The sequence below is a fragment of the Anolis carolinensis genome, unplaced genomic scaffold, assembly GCF_035594765.1.
Source record: "Anolis carolinensis isolate JA03-04 unplaced genomic scaffold, rAnoCar3.1.pri scaffold_29, whole genome shotgun sequence".
NCBI lineage: Eukaryota > Metazoa > Chordata > Lepidosauria > Squamata > Dactyloidae > Anolis > Anolis carolinensis.
Window position 1 is genome coordinate 231,887 of NW_026943838.1, and position 21,439 is coordinate 253,325.

The 21,439-nt window shown below is 47.3% G+C and overlaps 1 protein-coding gene and 1 long non-coding RNA gene across 4 annotated transcripts in view; one reads left to right on the forward strand and one right to left on the reverse strand.

Annotated features, from left to right (window-relative positions):
- Nucleotides 1–21,439, reverse strand: part of LOC103281973 (zinc finger protein 239) — a 264,351-nt gene that overhangs the window by 218,665 nt on the left and 24,247 nt on the right. The window lies entirely within an intron of this gene.
- Nucleotides 9,608–17,254, forward strand: LOC134294918 (zinc finger protein 665-like). The gene has a single exon (XM_062966769.1). It carries the CDS (start codon nucleotides 11,197–11,199, stop codon nucleotides 12,667–12,669), a length of 1,473 nt encoding a protein of 490 aa, XP_062822839.1. The 5' UTR covers nucleotides 9,608–11,196; the 3' UTR covers nucleotides 12,670–17,254.

Consider the following 21,439-nt stretch of genomic DNA (forward strand, 5'->3'; position numbering starts at 1 on the left):
TTCTGAATATCAGCCTGTCTCTCAATTGGAAAATTCAAGTTCTATTCCTCCCCATTTCATGCCTCAAGAAACCCATTGAGGAGGGAGGCCTTGAAGAGGCATTTGGGAGGGGCCCCAAAGGAGGCTTTTCTGGAGAGTTCCTCTTGAAGGGGGGAAGAGGTTACTTACTTAGGTGATCCCTCGTAGGCCGAGGAGGATAGTCCCCTCATTCTGGTGTCATGAGGATTTGTCCGTAAGTGGCTGAAGAGACCTATTCCTGATCCGCATATTCTCCCGCAGTGAGGACATCAGTTTCCAGTTGGAAGGCAGTCCCGGTCAGGGTTGGCTTGACACGGCTTCCTCTTGGCACGCTTCGCCCTTAGTCAGGATGAAGGACTTGATGAAGCCTTCTGTCAACAGCTGACTAAACAGGCACAAAGAGATATAGTAGTCATGTTTTGACTATGGAATATTGTGGTTCCACGGTATAACCAATGGTGTATATCTGCTGGAAAACAAACTTGGCCAAGAGTACAAAGTCCAACAAATTCCTCACTTGCCTTGCAGACAATTTTATGGTCCAGAAGGTAGAAGAGGCAACAAGGGGATTGGCTCCTCTTGATCTCATCTTAACAAACGTGGAAGACCTGATCAATACAGTTGAAGTGGTCGGATCTTTCAGGGCACGTGACCATGTGCTCCTGCAGTTTGCAATACAAAGGAAAGCTGAAACTAAGACAAGTCAAACACGCATTCTGGACTTTAAGAGAGCTGACTTCCAAAAAATGAAGGAAATACTGAGCAGCATTCTATGGACACCAGTATTAAAAGACAAGGGAGTTAAGGATGGATGGAAGTTTTTTAAAAGTGAAATACTCAAGGCGCAAATGCAAACAGTGCCAACAAAGAAAAAAAATAAGACAAGTGCGAAGAAGCCAGAATGGATGTCCAGAGAACTTCTAACCAGGCTAAGACTCAAAAGAGACATGCACAAGAAGTGGAAAAGGGGAGAAATCACCAAAGAAGAATTCAAATGTATAGCCAACTCCTGTAAGGAAAAGGTTTGCAAGGCTAAAGCGCAAAATAAGCTTAAGCTTGCCAGGGACATTAAAAACAACAAAAAGGCTTTTTTGCTTACGTTGGTAGAAAAAGGAAGAACAAGGAGGCGATAGGGCCTCTGTGAGGAGAAGATGGGGTGATGGTGACAAGGGACAGGGAAAAGGCAGAACTGCTCAATGCCTTCTTTGCCTCGGTCTTCTCACAAAAACAAAGCCATCTTCAATCTCAGCAACATGGAATGGACGAAGGATTGGGGGAAATCCAACCCCAAATAGGGAAACAAGTTGTCCAGGAACACCTGGCCTCTCTAAACGAATTCAAGTCCCCAGGACCAGATCAGCTACATCCAAGAGTATTGAAGGAACTAGCGGAAGTTAGCGGAAGAACCACTGGCAATTATCTTCGAGAGTTCTTGGAGAACAGGAGAAGTCCCAGCAGATTGGAGGAGGGCAAATGTGGTCCCTATCTTCAAGAAGGGAAAAAAGAACGACCCAAACAATTACCGTCCAGTCAGCCTCACGTCGATACCAGGCAAGATTCTGGAAAAGATCATTAAGGAAGGGGTCTGCAAACACTTAGAAACAAATGCAGTCATTGCTAATAGTCAACATGTATTTACCAAAAACAAGTCATGCCAGACTAATCTGATCTCTTTTTTCGATAGAGTTACGAGTTGGGTCGATACAGGGAATGCTGTGGATGTAGCCTACCTGGATTTCAGTAAGGCCTTCGACAAAGTCCCCCACGACCTTCTGGCAAACTAGTAAAATGTGGGCTAGACAAAACTACGGTTAGGTGGATCTGTAATTAGCTAAGCGAACAAACCCAAAGGGTGCTCACCAGTGCGTCTTCATCTTGGAAAGAAGTGATGAGTGGAGTACCACAGGGTTCCGTCCTGGGCCCGGTTCTGTTCAACATCTTTCTTAATGACTTAGACGAAGGGTTAGAAGGCACGATCATCAAGTTTGCGGATGACACCAAAACTGGGAGGGATAGGTAACACTCCAGAGGACAGGAGCGGAATTCAAAATGATCTTCACAGACTAGAGAGATGGGCCGAAACTAACAAAATGAAGTTCAACAGGGACAAATGCAAGATACTTCACTTCGGCAGAAAAAAATGGAAATCAAAGATACAGAATGGGGGACGCCTGGCTTGACAGCAGTGTGTGCGAAAAAGATCTTGGAGTCCTCGTGGACAACAAGTCAAACATGAGCCAACAATGTGATGCGGCTGCTAAAAAAGCCAACGGGATTCTGGCCTGCATCAATAGGGGAATAGCGTCTAGATCCAGGGAAGTTATGCTCCCCTTATTCTATTCTGCCTTGGTCAGACCACACCTGGAATCACACTGTGTCCCATTCTGGGCACAGCAATTGAAGGGAGATGTTGACAAGCTGGAAAGCGTCCAGAGGAGGGCAACTAAAATGATTAACTGTCTGCAGAACAAGCCCTATGGGGAGCGGCTTAAATAGCTGGGCATGTTTAGCCTGCAGAAGGGAAGGCTGAGAGGAGACATGATAGCCATGTACAAATACATGAAGTCATAGGGAGGAGGGAGCAAGCTTGTTTTCTGCTGCCCTGCAGACTAGGACGCGGAACAATGGCTTCAAACTACAGGAAACAAGATTCCACCTGAACATCAGGACGAACTTCCTCACTGTGAGAAGGGCTGTTTGGCAGTGATTGTGGTGGAGGCTCCTTCTTTGGAGGCTTTTAAGCAGAGGCTGGATGGCCATCTGTCGGGGGTGCTTTGAATGCGATTTCCTGCTTCTTGGCAGGGGGTTGGACTGGATGGCCCATGAGGTCTCTTCCATCTCTACTATTCTATGATTCTAAGTAAGCGGGCCCAGCCAGTCATCCTGTACGCTTCCTCTTAGGCAATCCCTCGTAGTTCGAGGATGATTGTCTTCCATCTTGGGGGTGTGTCCGTAGATGGCTGAAGAGACCTGTTCTTCATGTAGATCATGTAGATCCCACAGTGAGGACATCGGTTTCCAGGTGGAAGGCGGTCCCGGTCAGGGTTGGCTTGACGGGCCTTCCTCTTGGCACGTTTCTCCCTTAAGCCCATTTGTGCCTCTTCGAACTCCGCAGCACTGCTGGTCACAGCTGACCTTCAATTAGAGCGCTCAAGGGCCAGGGCTTCCCAGTTCTAGTGTCTATGCTACAGTTTTTAAGGTTGGCTTTGAGTCCATCCTTAAATCTCTTTTCCTGCCCACCAACATTATGTTTCCTGTTCTTGAGTTCAGAGTAGATCAACTGCTTTGGCAGACTAATGCAAGTGTGGCTGAAGTACCTGCGTGATGCTTTAAGTTGGGCACAGTCTCAGCTCAACTGGCAGATGACCCTCAATAAAAGCCTTGCAAATGGGCTCCCAGGCCAAAGAGGGGTCTGTAGTGGATGCAAGGAACTTGATGGCTTCCCTCCTACCTCTTCAGCCATCATTTGTTTGCTTATTTATCTATTTGCCACATTTATATTCCGCCCTTCTCACCCTGGAGGGGACTCGGGGTGGCTCACAACAGAGGCACAATTCAGTGCCTTAAATACATATAAAACAAAACAACATATACTTTAAAATCACATAATTCAAACATATCACTTAAAACCATGACTTAAAATCACATAATCCCAAACACAATAGGCAAGATGGCGGAGAGGTAGCAGGAACCATACAGCAGCTTGGTAAGAGAAAACACAATCCGAGCGAATCCTCCCATCTGAGTCTACCCTTGCCAGCTAGAGCACTTGTTTGGTCATCCAGGGTTTCGGAGGAGGCCCTGGGGGCTAATTTTGCGTGGCTCAGCAAGAAGAAAGGGGAAAAGAGAAGATCGGGAGAAAAGAGGTAGAGAGCTGTTGCAGCAGCCATTACAACAGGCTGCTGGAATGCGCTCCCTCATTCTGCCTCTCTATATTAAACAACTGCTGCTGCTGTTGCTGCTGTTTGGAACTTACTTTTTGTCACCAGGGCCACTGCTGGTCTCCAACCTCTCCATCGTTAATGACCGGCTTGGGAGGGGGGTTTACACTGCTCCCACATCTTTGAATTCCTCGGAGCCAACCATTGCTCTGTGGCTGGCCGCTCTGTGTTGCCTAATGCTGCCTGCCTGCCTGTTTTACTCGTGGCAGCCAGCCTTCCATCTGAGGCGGCCCTTCATCTGGGGCTGGCTGTTTCCCAAGCCATTAACACCTAATTATCAGCGCTAGTTGCTTCAAAGGCTTTTAAAAGGCTTCAAAGACTTCTACTCCTGCTGCCGCTGCTGTTGTTAGAGACCCATTTTTTCTGGAGGCCTTCTTGTTACTGCAGCTGCTATTCGCCATCCGCTACAGTTACTGTTATTCACACTGCCCAGTGCTTCCCTGACTGCTCAGTTGTCCTCGTTTCCGCATCCTTGTTGCCCTGACTGCCCTGGTACCCTCCAGCGTTTCCTCCTTGCTGCTGTAGGGGTAATGTGACCACTGGAACATCGCTATTGTCCACCATTGCAGGAATTTTGACGTGGTCTTTAAGAACTACAGCTTACCATCGCTGTTGGCAGCATTGGGGTTTGCTGTCCATCTTCTACATTGCCTATCTCCCTAAAGGACCTTCATTATTGGCTGGTGCAAGGCCTTGTTGCCAGCTTGACATTTGGACGCACTGCTTACCTGAGCTCAACACCATCTTGTGGACACAATTGTAGCTGACTGAGGAGACTATTGGCTTAGGAAGATACTTTGCAAACAAATAATAAGACCTATGAATTGGTGTTGCTAATATAAACTGCCTGTTAGGGCTTCCACCCGCTGCCATTGCTGTCTTCGCAGGAAGGAGAGAAGTTCTCACATCAAAATTTTATATATATTATTTGTTATATGTTATACCATTTAATTTATTATATTGTGTAATCAGAGATTGAATTTTGGGGTCAGAGTTGGGAATAAGAGTTTATAGGATATACTAATTATCACTGATTCGAAGATAGTGCCAATAATACAGACTGGAAATTGGGGCCAAGAAATCCTTGTTAACATAAATGGGATAACCCTAGGAAGGACATTGAGGGTGAAGTGTGTCGATAAGAGGGTGTGTGGAAGTTGTTGAAGGAAGGGTATGGCTGGAAGGTCTGAATGAGGAAGGAAGTTGGGAATAGAGTGGAATAATTGGAACTGGACTGGATTGTTATTGAGAGGGATAGAGAGATATATAGAGGGATAGAACAGAGTGAGAAGGACTTGGAACATGGATAATTTTGAAGAGTTGAGGAATGTGGAGTTAACTCATTTATGCGAGTTATTAGGAAGATTGTTTTCTTTTATTTTTCAAAATTTAGATTCTATGATTAAGAAACTTGATCTTCTTTTTATGGGGATTTCACTAATGTTAAGACGTTCGACACCTGAATGCTGCTCATGGAACCTAGAAGATGGGCGGGGTTCAAATTCAATCAGAGGCAACCAATCCTGGGTTTGAGTTAGGATGGGACAAGGTGGGGAGGATAGACAGGGAAAGGAGGATGTTGTGCAGCTAAACTGTGGTTTGGGAGGGGAGGAACTACGAGGAAAAGGGAATGGGCAAGAGGGAGCAGCTTTAAGGCCCTCTGAGGACCTTCTACAAGAAGAGCTTAAAGAAAATTCTCCCACCTCAGACGGCCAACAATTTGACCTTTTACAAGAACAATGGTCCTTACATCCCAATATGCTGGCTCCAATTTTCAACTAAACAGGGGCAGATGGTGCTCTCACAGAACAGTGAGGAGGTCCTTGAGCAGATTTTAAGAAGAAGCCCTGCAGAGGTCAAAATTAGTAACATCAATTGGCTCCGTAGAGATTATCATAGCCAGGATCGCTCTTCAGTCCTTTTAATAACATTTGAAGACGCTTTATTACCTGTAGAGATCCTGGCACATAAACCTCAATTAAACATCTGGGGCATTTATATTGAAAGAGTGGTTAGAGACCGAATTTTTGCCCCCTTATCCCAGGACTCAAATTAGGCACTCCAAGCACTGGGAATGTAAGCCGTCCCAAAAGCCCACCAGGTCCATCACAGGAAGTCTCTGTGAGAGATTCTGTTAGTCCAATACAGGCCTCAACTCCCTTACAAGAAAAGACCCCTCCCATTCTATGGTTATCATCAACGAATAGCTCCCCTCCACTTACTTCAAACATTCAAAATGACATCTCGCAGCAATCAACACACAAATTTTTCCCATCAGCTTCTCTTTTTAGTAACACCCTTACTGGTTCGTTAGAATCAGAGAGCTGACTAACCTCCTCAGACCTTGCATCTGCTAGTCCCTTCCATGGGGAGCGGGGAGAGTTCCAGAGCCCGGGGAACACTATCGGGGTTGTGTGGGGTAGGAGAGGGTGCGATCAGTTCTATCAACCCAAGGAGAAGCGCACAAGAGTCCTTGCGACCCTGAGGAGAGATAGGTCAGCTAGCCTACATGACGGTCCCCCTGGACTCAAGCTCCTTCTGTTAAATGCCAGATCCGTAAATGGTAAAACAACTGCCATCCAGGATTTAATCCTGGATGAAAAAGCCAGGTCTGGGGGGCGGGGAGGTGGGGTTGCGGTGGTCTATCGAGATTCCATCTCTCTGACTAGGTGCCCCATTCCACAATCTTCTGGGTTTGATTGTGTCTATCTGAGAGTTGGAAACCGGGATAGGTTGGGGATTCTGCTTGTGTACCGACCACCCCGCAACACAGCAGTCTCGCTGCCTGAGCTCGCCGAGGTGGTCTCCAGCTTGGTGTTGGAGCCTCAGCACCTTGTGGTGCTGGGAGACTTCAATATCCATGCGGAGTCCATCCTTTCTGGCGCAGCACAGGATTTCATGTTTGCCATGACGGCCATGGGCCTGTAAAAAATGATTTCTGGACCAACTTATCAGGCAGGACACGTTAGACCTAGTTTTTGTTGTGAACGGAGGAAAAATCAGTGTGGAAGAGCAAAATATTCTTCCATTGTCATGGACTGATCATCATCTGGTCAGTTTTAGACTAACCACAGATCAAACCCTCTGCAGGGGTGGTGGACCGATTAAGATGGTCCGCCCCAGGAGACTTATGGATCCAAATGGATTCCTGATGTCTCTTGGGGATTTTCCCATCATGGCGGCTGGTGATCCTGTCGAAGTCTTGGTTGATCTCTATAACACTGAGATGGCCAGGGCAGTAGACACGATCGCCCCTGAACGTCCCCTATCATCTCACAGAGTCAGGTCAGCTCCTTGGTTTTCTGAGGAGCTGGCTGTGATGAAGCGGACGAGACGGAGACTGGAGTGCATCTGGCGCAGATCTCAGGACGTATCTGACCGAGCACGGGCTAGAGCCTCTCTTAGGGCCTACTCCGCAGCATTGCGGGCAGCCAGGATAGTTTTCTCGACTACCCGCATTGCGTCTGCAACAAACAGACCAGCTGAGTTGTTTCAGGTGGTGGGGGAGCTCCTCCACCCTTGTGACGGGGGGGGGGGGCTGCCCTTTGCCACCTGACAACTCGATGTGGCGAGTTCGCCCATCACTTTGCAGACAAAGTCGCTCGGATACGCTCTGACTTAGACACCAGCCTTAACGCAGTATCTGTGGAGGTGACCGAGGCACCTGCTTGTCCAGTGTTAATTGATTTGTTTCAGATTGTTCACCCTGATGATGTCGAGGGGATCCTTGGAGCTGTGAGAGTGACCACATGTGCTTCAGACCCTTGCCCATCTTGGGTAATAAAACTTGCCAGTGGGGGGTTGGCAAATTGGTTCGTGTGGATAAAAAACGCTTCACTGGATCAGGGAATTTTCCCATCTACCTTAAAGCAGGCATTGGTTAAACCGATTCTGAAAAAGGTGTCCCTTGACCCGTCAGTTCTTAACAACTACCGGCCAATTTTGAACCTTCCCTTTTTGTGCAAGGTTCAGGAGTGGGTGGTCGCCTCGCAGCTCCAGGGGTTCCTGATAGAGACCGACTATCTGGATCCATCACAGTCTGGGTTCAGACCCGGTCATGGTACGGAGACGGCTTTGGTCGCCTTGGTGGATGACCTCCGCAGAGAACTTGACAGGTGGAGTGTGACCCTGTTGAGTCTCTTGGACATCTCAGCGGGCTTTCGATACCATCGACCATGGTATCCTTCTGGGAAGGCTCTCTGGAATGGGTATTGGGGGCGTTGCTTTGCAATGGCTCCGCTCCTTCCTGGAAGGCCGTTCCCAGTTGGTGAAGCTGGGAGACTCCTGCTCGGACCCCTGGCCATTGTCCTGTGGGGTCCCGCAAGGTTCTATTCTGTCTCCCATGCTTTTTAACATCTACATGAAACCGCTGGGAGAGGCCATCCGGAGTTTTGGAGTTAGGTGCCATCTCTATGCAGATGGTACTCAACTCTACTACTCCTTTCCACCAAACTCCAAGGAAGCCCCTCAGATCCTTGACTGCTGTCTGGCCCCTGTGATGGACTGGATGAGGGTGAATAAGCTGAAACTTAATCCTGACAAGACAGAGGTCCTCCACGTCAGTCGTGCGGCCAATCGGGGCATAGGGTGCGCTCGACGGGGTCGCACTCCCCCTTAAGACGCAGGTCCGCAGCTTGGCGGTCCTCCTGGACTCAGCGCTGACACTTGATGCTCAGGTGTCAGCGGTGGCCGGGAGGGCCTTCACACAGTTAAAGCTTGTGCGCCAGCTGCGACCGTACCTCGTGAAGTCTGACTTGGCCATTGTGGTCCACGCCTTAGTCACCTCCAGGTTGGATTACTGCAATGCACTCTATGTGGGGCTGCCCTTGAAGACGGTTCAGAAACTTCAGTTGGTTCAGAGATCAGCAGCCAGATTAATAACAGGAGCTAGTTACAGAGAACGGTCAACTCCTTTGTTTAAATAGCTCCACTGGCTACCAATAAGTTTCTGGGGCCAATTCAAGGTGCAGGTTATTACCTATAAAGCTTTAAACTGTTCAGGACCTGCCTATCTCCGTGATCGCCTCCTCTCCTACGAACCAACGCAAACCCTAAGATCATCCGGGGAGGCGCTCCTCTCGCTCCCGCCTTTGTCTCAAATGCGGCTGGTGGGGACGAGGGAGAGAGAGGGCCTTCTCGGCAGTGGCCCCCCGGCTCTGGACCTCTCTCCCTAAGGAGATCAGGTTAGCTCCTTCCCTGCCCATTTTCCGCCGGGAATTGAAAACATGGTTGTTCCAGAGCGCGTTTGAATGAATAGGCCCAATAGAGCTGTCATCAGAATACTTCTTTATGTTTTAAAAGTGTATGGCACTTTATCACTGTTACTCATTTCCATGATACAGCACTTTATGAAACCTGTCTACGCTGGTTTGCTTTTAATTACTCTGATTTTATCTACTTGGATTTTAATGTATTGTCCATTATTTTATTTTGTGCATCATTGAAATGTTTAAAGTTTTTGTCAAATATGCTGTGTCGTTGTTTCGGACTTGTCCCTGTTGTGAGGCCCCCCCCCCCCCAGGTCCCTTCGGGGAGATGGGGCGGGATATAAAAATAAAGTTTATTATTATTATTATTATTATTATTATTATTATTATTATTATTATTATTATTATTATATTCCAGGAGCCATTCCAAATTGTCATTCGCTTTGTTTGTTGTTGCACTTAGAAATCATTGTCGCATTGGGAATCATTGTGGAAACACTTGGTCCCACAACCAGGATTTGACTTTCCCCTTGAAGGTCAGGAGGGAGGGGGCTGATCTAATTTCCCTAGGGAGAGAGTTTCATAACCGAGGGGTCACCACCAAGAAGGCCCTGTCTCTCATCCCCACCGGTCCTGCCTGGGAGGGGGTGGGATCGAGAGCGGGGCCTCTCCGGACAATCTTAATCTCTGAGATGGTTAATAGGGAGAGATACGTTTGGACACACCATTTTAGTTCGTCTTTAGCACATCATTTTAGTTTTGGCCACCATATGGTCTCCTGAGCAAATGCAGACGTTTTACAAATCTAAAACTTCCTGCCTTTACAATGTTTATGTTTTCCCATTCTTGTTACCTTTCTTTGAATTTTGTCAATGTCCGTTCTAAAATGGGATGAATTGAGCAGAACAGGGCAGGAATCACGTATCCCACCCCACCCCAGGTATTGCTGGACTGCAATCCCCTGTATCCCATGTGTTTCTGTGAAGGAAGGGTTGATGGAAGTTGGAGTGCAGAAACATCTGGAGGACAGGAGGATTCCCACTCACCCTGGGGTCCATCCATCCATCTCCTCTCTCTCATGCTGAGTGCCTTCCACCCTGTGCTTGTGCATCCCTATCTTAACCTTTGTGGTCTCAGTGTAGAAGTTTGCATTCTCCATTGTTTTTCTCTTTGCATTTGTTTTGCCTGAGGTTATATACCTTTATGGTATAGGTTTTGTACGAATGCAATACGTCAAGGAACTTTGCAGCCTAATGTACTCTCAATGTCTCCAGGTGCCTTGCTTTAGAAACGTGAGGCTGCAGGGAAAGAGAGGATCAGGGAAATATATTCTTCTTGAATTGGAAGAAATCTACACAAGACAATAAAGTATTGTTCTCCCAAGACTGATCACTTGGGATGGTCTGTCCATACAGGTGGTCACTCACATTCTGAGTTGGGATGTGAGGAAGTAGGATCTAGACAGGAAATGCTTTGCAACCAAAGCCCCTTTCTGTGCTGACCATATTATTAGAGGTCTTCCTTTACAAAGGTTGGATTACACACTTAACACATTGCAGTGCAAGAAATCTCATTCACAGAATCTTGGACCACCATCCCCTTTGTATCTGAGCAGGAAATTTTCTATGTTTGGCAATTGGCTCTTCTGAGTTGAACCAAACTTTCTCCCTTCTTCCCCTGCATTTGCTACAGCACTAGGCTATTGTTCTTCATGTCCAGTGAGATCTTTCTTTGCTCCATTCCTAATGAGATTGTCCTCTCATTCTTCTGGCAGGTATCCTCTGAATGAACCTTGTGAAGGACGTTTTGCCCATTGCCTTAGGTCTGAAATGAAAGTACACAGCACTGACAAGAACAGAAAATAAGAGAAATTATATTTCAAAGGGAGGGTTGTACTCTAAAAAGAGAGGCTTGGTAAAGTGAAAAGAAGACTACAACAATACAAAGACTGAGAAGAGGGAATCCTGTCCTCTTCAGGAGAACATATTTGTGAACTTCTGGCATGATATTTGAATCATAAATGTAACAGAATGGAAAATCTCCATTCCTTGTCAAAATCACACACAGGAGAGAAGCGACATAATTGTATGGACTGTGGAAAATGTTTCATTGGGAGAAGTTCTCTTACTAAACATCAACAAACTCACACAGGAGAGAATCCACGTAAATGCATGGAATGTGGAAAGAGCTTCAATCACAGTGTCAGTCTGTGTGTCCATCAAAGAACCCATACAGGGGAGAAGCCTCATAAATGTATAGAATGTGGAAAGAGCTTCAGTGAGAGTGGACATCTGCGCTCCCATCTAAGGACCCACACAGGGGAGAAGCCTCATAAATGCATGGAATGTGGAAAGAGCTTCAGTCAGAGTGGAGATCTACGATCCCATCAGAGGACCCATACAGGGGAGAAGCCTCATAAATGCATGGAATGTGGAAAGAGCTTCAGTCAGAGTGGACATCTGCATCTCCATCAAAGGACCCACAGAGGGGAGAAGCCTCATAAATGCATGGAATGTGGAAAGAGCTTCAGTCAAAGTGGAGATCTACGATCCCATCAGAGGACCCACACAGGGGAGAAGCCTCATAAATGCATGGAATGTGGAAAGAGCTTCAGTCAGAATGGAAATCTGCGTTTACATCAAAGGATCCACACGGGGGAGAAGCCACATAAATGCATGGAATGTGGAAAGAGCTTCAGTGAGAGTGGACATCTGCGCTCCCATCAAAGGACCCATACAGGGGAGAAGCCTCATAAATGCATGGAATGTGGAAAGAGCTTCAGCGAGAGTGGAAATCTGCGCAGCCATCAAAGGACCCATACAGGGGAGAAGCCTCATAAATGCATGGAATGTGGAAAGAGCTTCAGTCAGAGTGCACATCTGCGTTTCCATCAAAAGATCCACACAGGGGAGAAGCCACATAAATGCATGGAATGTGGAAAGAGCTTCAGTCAGAGTAGAAGTCTGCGTTCCCATCAAAGGACCCATACAGGGGAGAAGCCACATAAATGCATGGAATGTGGAAAGAGCTTCAGTCACAGTGCCAGTCTGCGTGTCCATCTAAGGACCCACAGAGGGGAGAAGCCTCATAAATGCATGGAATGTGGAAAGAGCTTCAGTCAGAGTGGACATCTGCATCTCCATCAAAGGACCCACACAGGGGAGAAGCCTCATAAATGCATGGAATGTGGAAAGAGCTTCAGTCAAAGTGGAGATCTACGATCCCATCAGAGGACCCACACAGGGGAGAAGCCACATAAATGCATGGAATGTGGAAAGAGCTTCAGTGAGAGTGGACATCTGCGCTCCCATCTAAGGACCCATACAGGGGAGAAGCCTCATAAATGCATGGAATGTGGAAAGAGCTTCACTCAGAGTGCACATCTGCGTTCCCATCAAAGGATCCACACAGGGGAGAAACCACATAAATGCATGGAATGTGGAAAGAGCTTCAGTCAGAGTAGACATCTGCGTTCCCATCAAAGAACCCATACACACAGGTAGAGCAGACTGCCTTTATGTTTCCTAGTTCTGGTAAAATATTTCCCCAGGCAAGGGTCCCAGGCAGACAAAAATGGGAGAATGAACAGAAGAAGGAACTTGCTCTCTATCTGTTATGTACAGCAATTTGTGTGGTCTGGCTCACAAATTGCATAGAGAATAGAAGACAAAGAGTGATGACATCAGCTGGTGAAGATTATTGAATCTGTTGAGATAGACAATTTACCATATAAGCCGACTCGAATATAAGCCAAGGCGCCTAATTTTACCACAAAAAACTGGGAAAACGTATTGACTCGAGTATAAACCAAGAGTGGGAAATGCAGCAGCTACTGGTAAATTTCAAAATAAAAGTAGTTACCAATAAAATTACATTAATTGAAGCATCAGTAGGTTAAATGTTTTTGAAATTTTACCATATTTCAAAGAAAAACAGTAAACTAGGTCTGTAAGGGGGAAAGGAGGGTCAACAAAAACCACATGGTATCAACAATAACTTTAGAAGTATTGGGATCCATTTATAACAGGATAAAAAAGAGACTTTGAAAAAGACTGTCTTTCAAGATGTTCCCCTGCTCCTTCTTTCCTTTCCCAATATCCAAGACGGCCGTCTTCTTAATGTATCCCTTGCAATATCCAAGATGGCTCATTGCTACAGAACCTTGGGAGCTGTAATTTGGTATGGTACCGTCATTCTTTGGCAGAGAAATCTAAATTGTAGGAGTTGATATTCAATCATTTCTCCTTCCCATAGAGTATTTTATACACACTTTTAACTATGATTTATTTGTTATTTTATTGTGTTGTGTTTTTATGATTGTCTATGGCAGTGGTTCCCAAACGTATTTGGCCTACTGCCCCCTTTCCTGAAAAAATATGACTCAGCACCCCCTGGAAAGGGGCGTGGCTTAGAGGGCTGGGCGTGGCTCTTGCTCAAGAGGGCGGGGCTGAGCCTCTCCCCTAGTCCAAGATGCAGGTCTGGGAGGGGGAGGGGGAGGTAGGTGGGGCCACAAATGGGAGGCCAGGACTGGGATGGGTGGAGTTACAAGCTCTGAGGCAGGGCTGAGCTTCTGTCCCTATCTTGGATGCAGGGGGCAGGGCTAGAGGAGAGGGCGGGGCCTCTTCCCAAGTGCCTGACGGGGCTGAACCTCTCTACCCCATCCCTGTGTTCTCACAAGCGCCTCAGGGGAGGTATACAGAGGCTCAGCCCTGTCTCGTGCTCTTGGGAGGAGGCCCCGCCCCTAGCTCCACCCTTTAGTCCTAAAAGGCCTCTCAGGAAAGGCTCAGCCCTGTCTCAGGCTCTTTGGAAGAAGCCACGCCCACTCCTCTAGCCCCACCCCCTGTGTCCTAACAGGCACCTCAGGGACTCAGCCCTGTCTTCCGCACTTAGGAAAAGGCCCCGCCCCTCCCCTAGCCCCGCCCCCATCTCCTAACAGGTACCATCACCGCCCCCCTGGATCGCTGGTCTATGGCATTGAATATTTGCCTTTGCATTTGGAAGCCGCCTTGAGACCTTTCAGAGAAAGAGGGTGGGTTAGAAATAAATTATTACTATTATAAAATACCTGGAGGGCTGAAGTTTGCCCATGTCTGCTCTATGCTGCACTTTCCTGACCAGGCTTTGCCCCATGTAAGCTGCCCCTAGTCCCTTCGGGGAGATGGGGCGGGGTATAAGAATAAAATTATTATTATTATTATTATTATTATTATTATTATTATTTCCCATCATCATCATCATCATCATCATCATTGAATTACTTATTAATCGCCCTCCATCCACGATGCTCTAGGCGATTTATAAGATAAAATTGTAAAGGATAAAAATACATACATACAAATATTGATTTAAAAAAATTAAAATAGATTAAAAGCTCTAGTAAAGAGCCAGGTCTTGAGTGCAAGGGTAAAAGGCCCTAACTCCCGCATGGCTCTCATCTAGGGCGGCAAGGCATTCCATAAGGCAGGGGCAGAAACAGAAAAAGCTCTGCGCCTGGTCCTTTCCAAGTGCACTTCTCTAGGACCCGGTACATAGAGTAAGTCTCGTTGGGATGGTCGTTGTGACCTCCGATGATGAGAGAAGGAGAGACGGTCCCTAAGATACGATGGGCCCTGGCCGTAAAGAGTTTTAAAAGTCAGGACTAGTATTTTATATAGACCACGGTAATCAATTGGAAGCCAATGCAGATGCTGCAGCACTGGTGTGATGTGGCATTTCATGGGTGTTCTTGTGAGTAGCCTGGCTGCCGCATTCTGCACAATACGGAGCTTTCGGGTCGTGGACATCGGAAGGCCAACATACAGGGCGTTGCAATAGTCCAGCCTAGACGTGACCGTGGCATGGATGACTGTTGCCAGAGCCTCATCAGATAGATAGGGTGCCAGTTGCCTCGCTTGTTGTAGGTGGAAAAAGGCCTGTTTGCACAACCTGCTATTGAGATGGATCAATAATAATCACAACCTGCTATTGAGATGGATGCATGATTAAGACATTATTTTCAGCTTACTATATATGTTTTGGCTGAGGGGGCAGAAATTGCCTTAAAGCCATCTTGTGCAGCTTCCAAAACCCAACAGTTGAGCACATTTTGCACTACAGCCAGATATTTTCAAGGTTGTGCCCAAAGGGCTTGGCGAATATAACCTTTTCTGAGATGGATCCAAATCAGGCATGGACAAATTTTGGCCCTCCAGGTGTTTTGGACTTCAACTACAACAATTCCCAAAGGACCCGGTATTTGGGCAGCTTCCTTATTTGGCCAGTATTTGAGAACACAGAAATGCTGGACCACTCTCACAACCACCATGTCAGACGACACAGAGAAGCCATTGAAATCCACAAGAAGCAGGTGGACAATTTCAACAGAGAGGAGGAAACCATGAAAATGAACAAAATCTGGCTCCCAGTATTTTTTAAAAAAAACTAAAATCAGGACAGTAAATAAAGAACAACACTCAGAAATGGGAATTCCAGACAGGAGACAATCAGGGTCAGCTAACACCTCCCAGCAAAGGATTTACCCAGACAGGAAACAGCCAGGTTTTGAAGCTGCAAGGCTATTCAGTGCTCCTCAAGGTGACCAATTGCAACATTCACACTTGTCTCCAACAGACAAGAGTTCTTTTCCCCATCCTGGACATGATTCCACAGACAGATAAACCTCACTTGCCTAGTTTTCCAACAGACCTCACAACCTCTGAGGATGCCTGCCATAGATGTGGGCGAAGCGTCAGGAGAGAATGCTTCTGAGACATGGCCAGGCAGCCCGGAGAACTCACAGCAACCCAGCCAGTAGGCTGTTAGGAATTGTGGGAGTCGAGTTGAAGTCCAAAACACCTGGAGGGCCAAGGCTTGCCCATGCCTATCTAAATGCAACTTTTAATCTTAAAGGGAAAAGTGCCCAGGATTTTCTCACATACTACATAAATAAATGGTTGGCATGTCTGGAGAAGAATAGGATGCTTCTATATCAGGCATGGGCAAACTTTGGGGAAAAAACTTAAACGGGATTGGACAAAGGTTGGAATGAAGACGGAGAATCTGGAAAGCGGAGAGTTTGAAATGAAGAAGGAAAGGATTATGGAAGAATTTAGAGAAATAAAATTGATATGGTTCCCTTGTATTCAATGGTTCAAAAATTGGGTAAAGAATAATAAACATAGAAGTAAGCTTAATCAATTTGAACAAACAATACAAAATGGAAGGGATAGAGAGGAACATAAAAATGTGAAAGGAATAACCAGTAAATATATATAAAATATTAATTGAAATAAACAAAGGGAAAGCAAAGAACAAGGAGATTTGGGAAGAAGATCTAAGAATGAAAATCAATGAAACAGTGGTCACGATGGGGACAAAGACATTTGAAAAAAAAATATCAATATGAGTTAAAGAAAGTTATCTGTTGATATGGAAATGGTACTGAACACCAATAAGAATAGCAAATATAAATAAAAACTACCCAAAAATTGCTGGAGAGGATGCCAAGAATCGGGAACGTACATACATATGTGGTGGCAGTGTCAATATGTAAATAATTTCTGGGGAAAGGTATTTAGGGGATAGAAGACACAATGAACATTGAAGTAGAAAGAAGTCTTAGCTTAGATTTATTATATAATAATAAACAGTTGGAAAAAGAGGACAAAGATGTGATAACAAACTTATTAAACCTTGCAAGAGTGCTTATAGCAAAGAATTGGAAAAAGGAAATAAATATACAGATAAAAGAATGGTATAAGGAAATATGGAAACTGGCAAGAAATGATAGGTTGACATGCAAATTGAAAGTTAAAAGAGGGATGTGGAAACAAAGTGATTGTGATGATGTCTGGAGAAAATGTATTGGAAGGGGATTCCAAAAAAAAAGAGGGAAAATTACCTCCAGAAGAGGAAATAAAATGAAATTTTGGACAGATGATAAAAGAAGTGGCTTGGGAGGAGGGAACACGGTGGTGAGGGTAAGAAAATATGTATAAGCGTGAAAATAACAGTAGGTGTCACATGTTAATGTATTGTAGATTGTAGTGAATATTTTGTGGGTACTGTAATACAAGGGATGTATGAAAAAAATAAAAATTAATAAAAATATTTGTAATTTGTTTATCTTGGAGGAAAGAAGGAAGGGCTTCTCCCTCGGCAGGGAGGAAGGAGTAGGCCACGGAATTTTTTTTGGGGGGGGGGGGGTTAGTAGGACCCCCCGACTGTCGGGTAGAAAGAGATGTGATAGACAGGAATGCGTGACCCATACCTCCAGTGTGCAATGATAGTTCTCAATAGACATGTGTTCACAGCACAGTACTCTGAAGGGTTAAGAATCAGAGGTGGTGATCCCAGGGCAGGCATGGGGAGACCTCCTAACTTGGGGGCCGCGTGGTGGGCGGGAGTTCTCCCCAAGGCCCCTCCCTGCCCGGAGGACTGGCTGCCCAGAGAGGAAGAGCTTCTCCCTCCGGCCACACCCTCCTCCCACTTCCGCTCTTCCTTCCTCTCTGCAACACACCAACACGCACACTCCTCTCCCCTTGGAGGCTCAGCCTGCGCACACGAAGGGGTGTCTGGGGAAGGAAGGAAGGGGGTCCCTTTGAGGGGGGGGAGGAGGCTGGGGGGCAGCTGAAGAGGGGAGATCTCCCTCCCTCCCCTTCCTCTTCTTTTCCTAATGAGATCCCGTGTTGCCTACTCCTGGTATGTAGTCCTAGAACCCTAGAGCCGGAAGAGACCCCCAAGGGCCACCCTGTCCTGCCCCTGCCATGCTGGAAGGCACAATCAAAGCACTCCCAATAGATAGTAGGCTTGCTCAAATAATTCAATTTCCCCGTTTGTCATTAGTAATTCGTTAGTTTTGTAACTTGTGAAGCAATATTCGACCTAGATTGTCCACTCGTGTGGATCCCGCGGTTTCGAACCGCGATAGGCCCTTTTTCTAATGTCGTCATTTTTTTTCGTTAGGAAAACAAGGTTTTGCAAATCACCCAAACTTGTTTAAGTGCACTGGGGCAACCTAGAAATTGTTTCCACCTTGTGGCCAATCAGAGAGCACGTTTAACCCAGGGGAGGGGCTTGTACGTCCTGAATGAAAAGAGCGTGCAAGGGAGCCTCGTGGCTCATTTGGCTCGGGATCTGCAAGAGAGAGGGTGGTTGGGACTGAGATTCCAGGCAGGCAGGCAAGATTGCTTCCTTCCTTGGCTGAGCTAAAGAAGACCGGGAGAAAGGGTGGGTGGGTGAGGAGGAAAACGGGTGGGTGGGTGGGTGTTTGGGTTAGGGTGTTTTTTCAAAGGACCTGTGGGCTTTTTTTCCCCACCAGCTTGGCGTTTGCCATTTGCCCACCAGCCCTGCAATTTTTCTGCTGCGCCATATTGCCTGGTGCGGGGTGGGCTTTTTTATTTCGGACAAAGAGGAGTTCAGCAGCTTTTTGGGCGTTTGATTAGGAAACTTTTCTTTGCATAGGCATTAAAGTGAGTTGCAAATAGAAGAAATCAAATATTCCAATTTTCATTTTGCAAAGTCTGGCAAAACTCCCCATAATCCACCGAAAAACAACTTGGGGAAAAGGGAGGGTGTATTGTTTTCTCTTTCCTTTCTCCGAGCTGCTCATAGGGCTGGCAGCAGAGACTCTCTTTCCCTATCAACGCCAGCAAAGTCTGGCAAAAGGTTGCAAGTCCCATAATCCTCCGCAATACCACTTGGCTTGGGCAAAAGGGAGGGTGTATTGTTTTCTCTTTCCTTTCTCCGAGCTGCTCATAGGGCTGGCAGCAGAGACTCTCTTTCCCTATCAACGCTAGCAAAGTCTGGAAAATACAGGTATACCCTTTTTTAAGTATAACAATAATAACAACAGTAATAGAAGGGTTTGTGGCAGTTCGACCCAGAACACATTGCCAAACAAGAAACAACACATCTTTCCCCCCAGTAACGCAATACCTTCCTCCCTTCTGAAAGCTGAAAACACTCCCGTTATCATGAAGCGTTCAGCTGAACGCGGGTCTGGTGGAGCAAGTCCTGCTAGTGGTCAAGCTACAGCCCGGACACTGTGGGGGGCCAAAAAAGTTAGGGTGGATCCCATCCGTCTGGAACACGCAACGATGGGAGTGGGTGGACTTGATGAAGAAGCTGGCTGTTCGACTGTTGAAAGTTCACAGCCCTCCACCCGGAGCCAGTTGTCGGTTGGAGCTGAGACAAGTGGACGAACAATGGAACATGGAGGTGTTGCCGTCCTGGAAGTACAGGTGGTGGATAGTGAGGATCATGTTAACCCCACCCCTCCACCCGCAACTGACAGTGAGGAGGAGGTAGAGGAGGTAGTACCATCAAATCATAGACTTTCTAATGTCGCTGTTATGGTGCCCACGACTCCTACCTCCCTGGGTGTCGGCACAGTGGCTATGGGGAGGCCAAGGTCATATATTTGGGACCATTTTAATGTCCACACTCAGCGTGCCACTTTGGCAGTTTGTAGACACTGTGGGGCAAATATCAGCAGAGGCAGAGACCCGAGACATCTTGCGACCTCGGGGTTGAGCTCTCACATGAAGCGGCACCATCCCTCGATATCGGTAGGAGGGGGAGCTGCAAGCCCTTGCAGTGGCAGCATTAGCACACAAAGTTCTCCTGGTGAAGATGGTGGAAGGCAGACACAGTCCACCTTGGAGGATTGGGGCCTGCCATTAGCCAGGAAGAGAACGGGGGAAACATTACCCACACCCCAGCAGATAACCCAAAGTGTGGGAGAGATGATGGCCCTTGATCACCATCCCTTCCGCATGGTTGAACAAGATGGCTTCGTTCGCCTTATGAAACGCCTGTGCCCCCGCTACAAAATCCCCTCCCGTCACACCTTTTCCCGAAAAGTTATTCCCGGATTGTACGAGGGCTGCAAGGAACGCATTATCCAGATGTTGCAGAGTGCCATGGGAGGACACATTCATTTCACCTCTGATATTTGGTCAAGTTTGGGAGGAGGCCATTCCTACCTCTCTCTCACGGCACATTGGTGGGAGAAGGAAGGCAGTATGGATACATCCCATCGTTGGGCACTCCTCGCGTTGGAGGTAGTTGATCGTGATCACAAGGCAGAGACCATCTGCAGCTATCTGGAAAACATTATGGGGGAGTGGATGCAGTGCAGGCCGGAAGAAATGAGGAGGGGCTTCATGGTGACTGACGCTGGTAAAAATATGATCAAAGCGGTTGAAAGTGCAGGGTTTTTGAATGTCACCTGCATGGCCCACTTGCTTCACAATACCATCAAGGAAGGTTTAAAGAGCCCGGAAGAGCAGCCGGCCAGCACCGCCAACATCGCCCTGCTGATCGAGCGCTGTAGAAAGATCGCGGGCTACTTCCACAGGAGCATCAAGGCAGCCCGGCAGCTGAGAGAGAGACAGAGCCTTGAAGGGCTCCCGCAGCACAAGCTGCTCCAGGACGTCTCTACCCGGTGGAATTCAACCTATAAGATGCTGGCACGCATGGTCGAGCAGCAGAAGGCGGTACACGGCATCTCCCTTACATTGGTTGCGCCTGTTAGCAAGCTTGTTCCAAATAAGCAAGAGTGGGACACCATCTCCCAGCTGGTAGACGTACTAAAGCCATTCAAACATGCCACAGAGACCCTTTCGGAATCAAAAGCCCTTCTTAGCCAGGCGGTGCCCCTTGTCTTGGGGCTAAGGAGGCACCTAGAAATGCTTGGGGCCGGTCGAACACTGGACTCCCTGGCTGGACCGCTGACACCGCCGGCCCAGGAGGTGGTGAGGAGGTTGTCCTTTGCTGTACGGAAACGCCTAGAGCCACTTCTTTCCAGCAAGGTCCATATGCTGGCGGCCTTGTGTGATCCACGGCTAAAGTACAACGTCTGCCCAAAAGACTTTACCGTATGGAAGGCCCAACTAGTTAACCTTGTGAGGGAGGTCTTTGCTGCCAGGGTGGAGGAAACGGGCACAGTGGCCCCTCTACCGGAAATGCCTGCCACCCCCAGCACTAGCGCTAGTGGCGAGACTGATAGTCCCGGGGAGCCGGCAGGGGGTTGCAGTAGGGATACGGATCTCCAGCCGCGACCAGGAAATGCTTTCTTTGCAGAGACGGTGGCCATACTTGCCTGCTCGGAAGAATCCTCTTTGCTGGCTTCTGCTCAAAAGGTAGACTTGGCCGAATGCTCAGTCAACAGGTACTTTGAGGAGCCTCCTGAGATAATTTCTTGTGATCCATTGGCCTATTGGGCTTCACGCGAACACATGTGGCCGGATCTGTCGCACGTAGCGCGCCAGTTCCTCAGCTGTCCTCCCACCA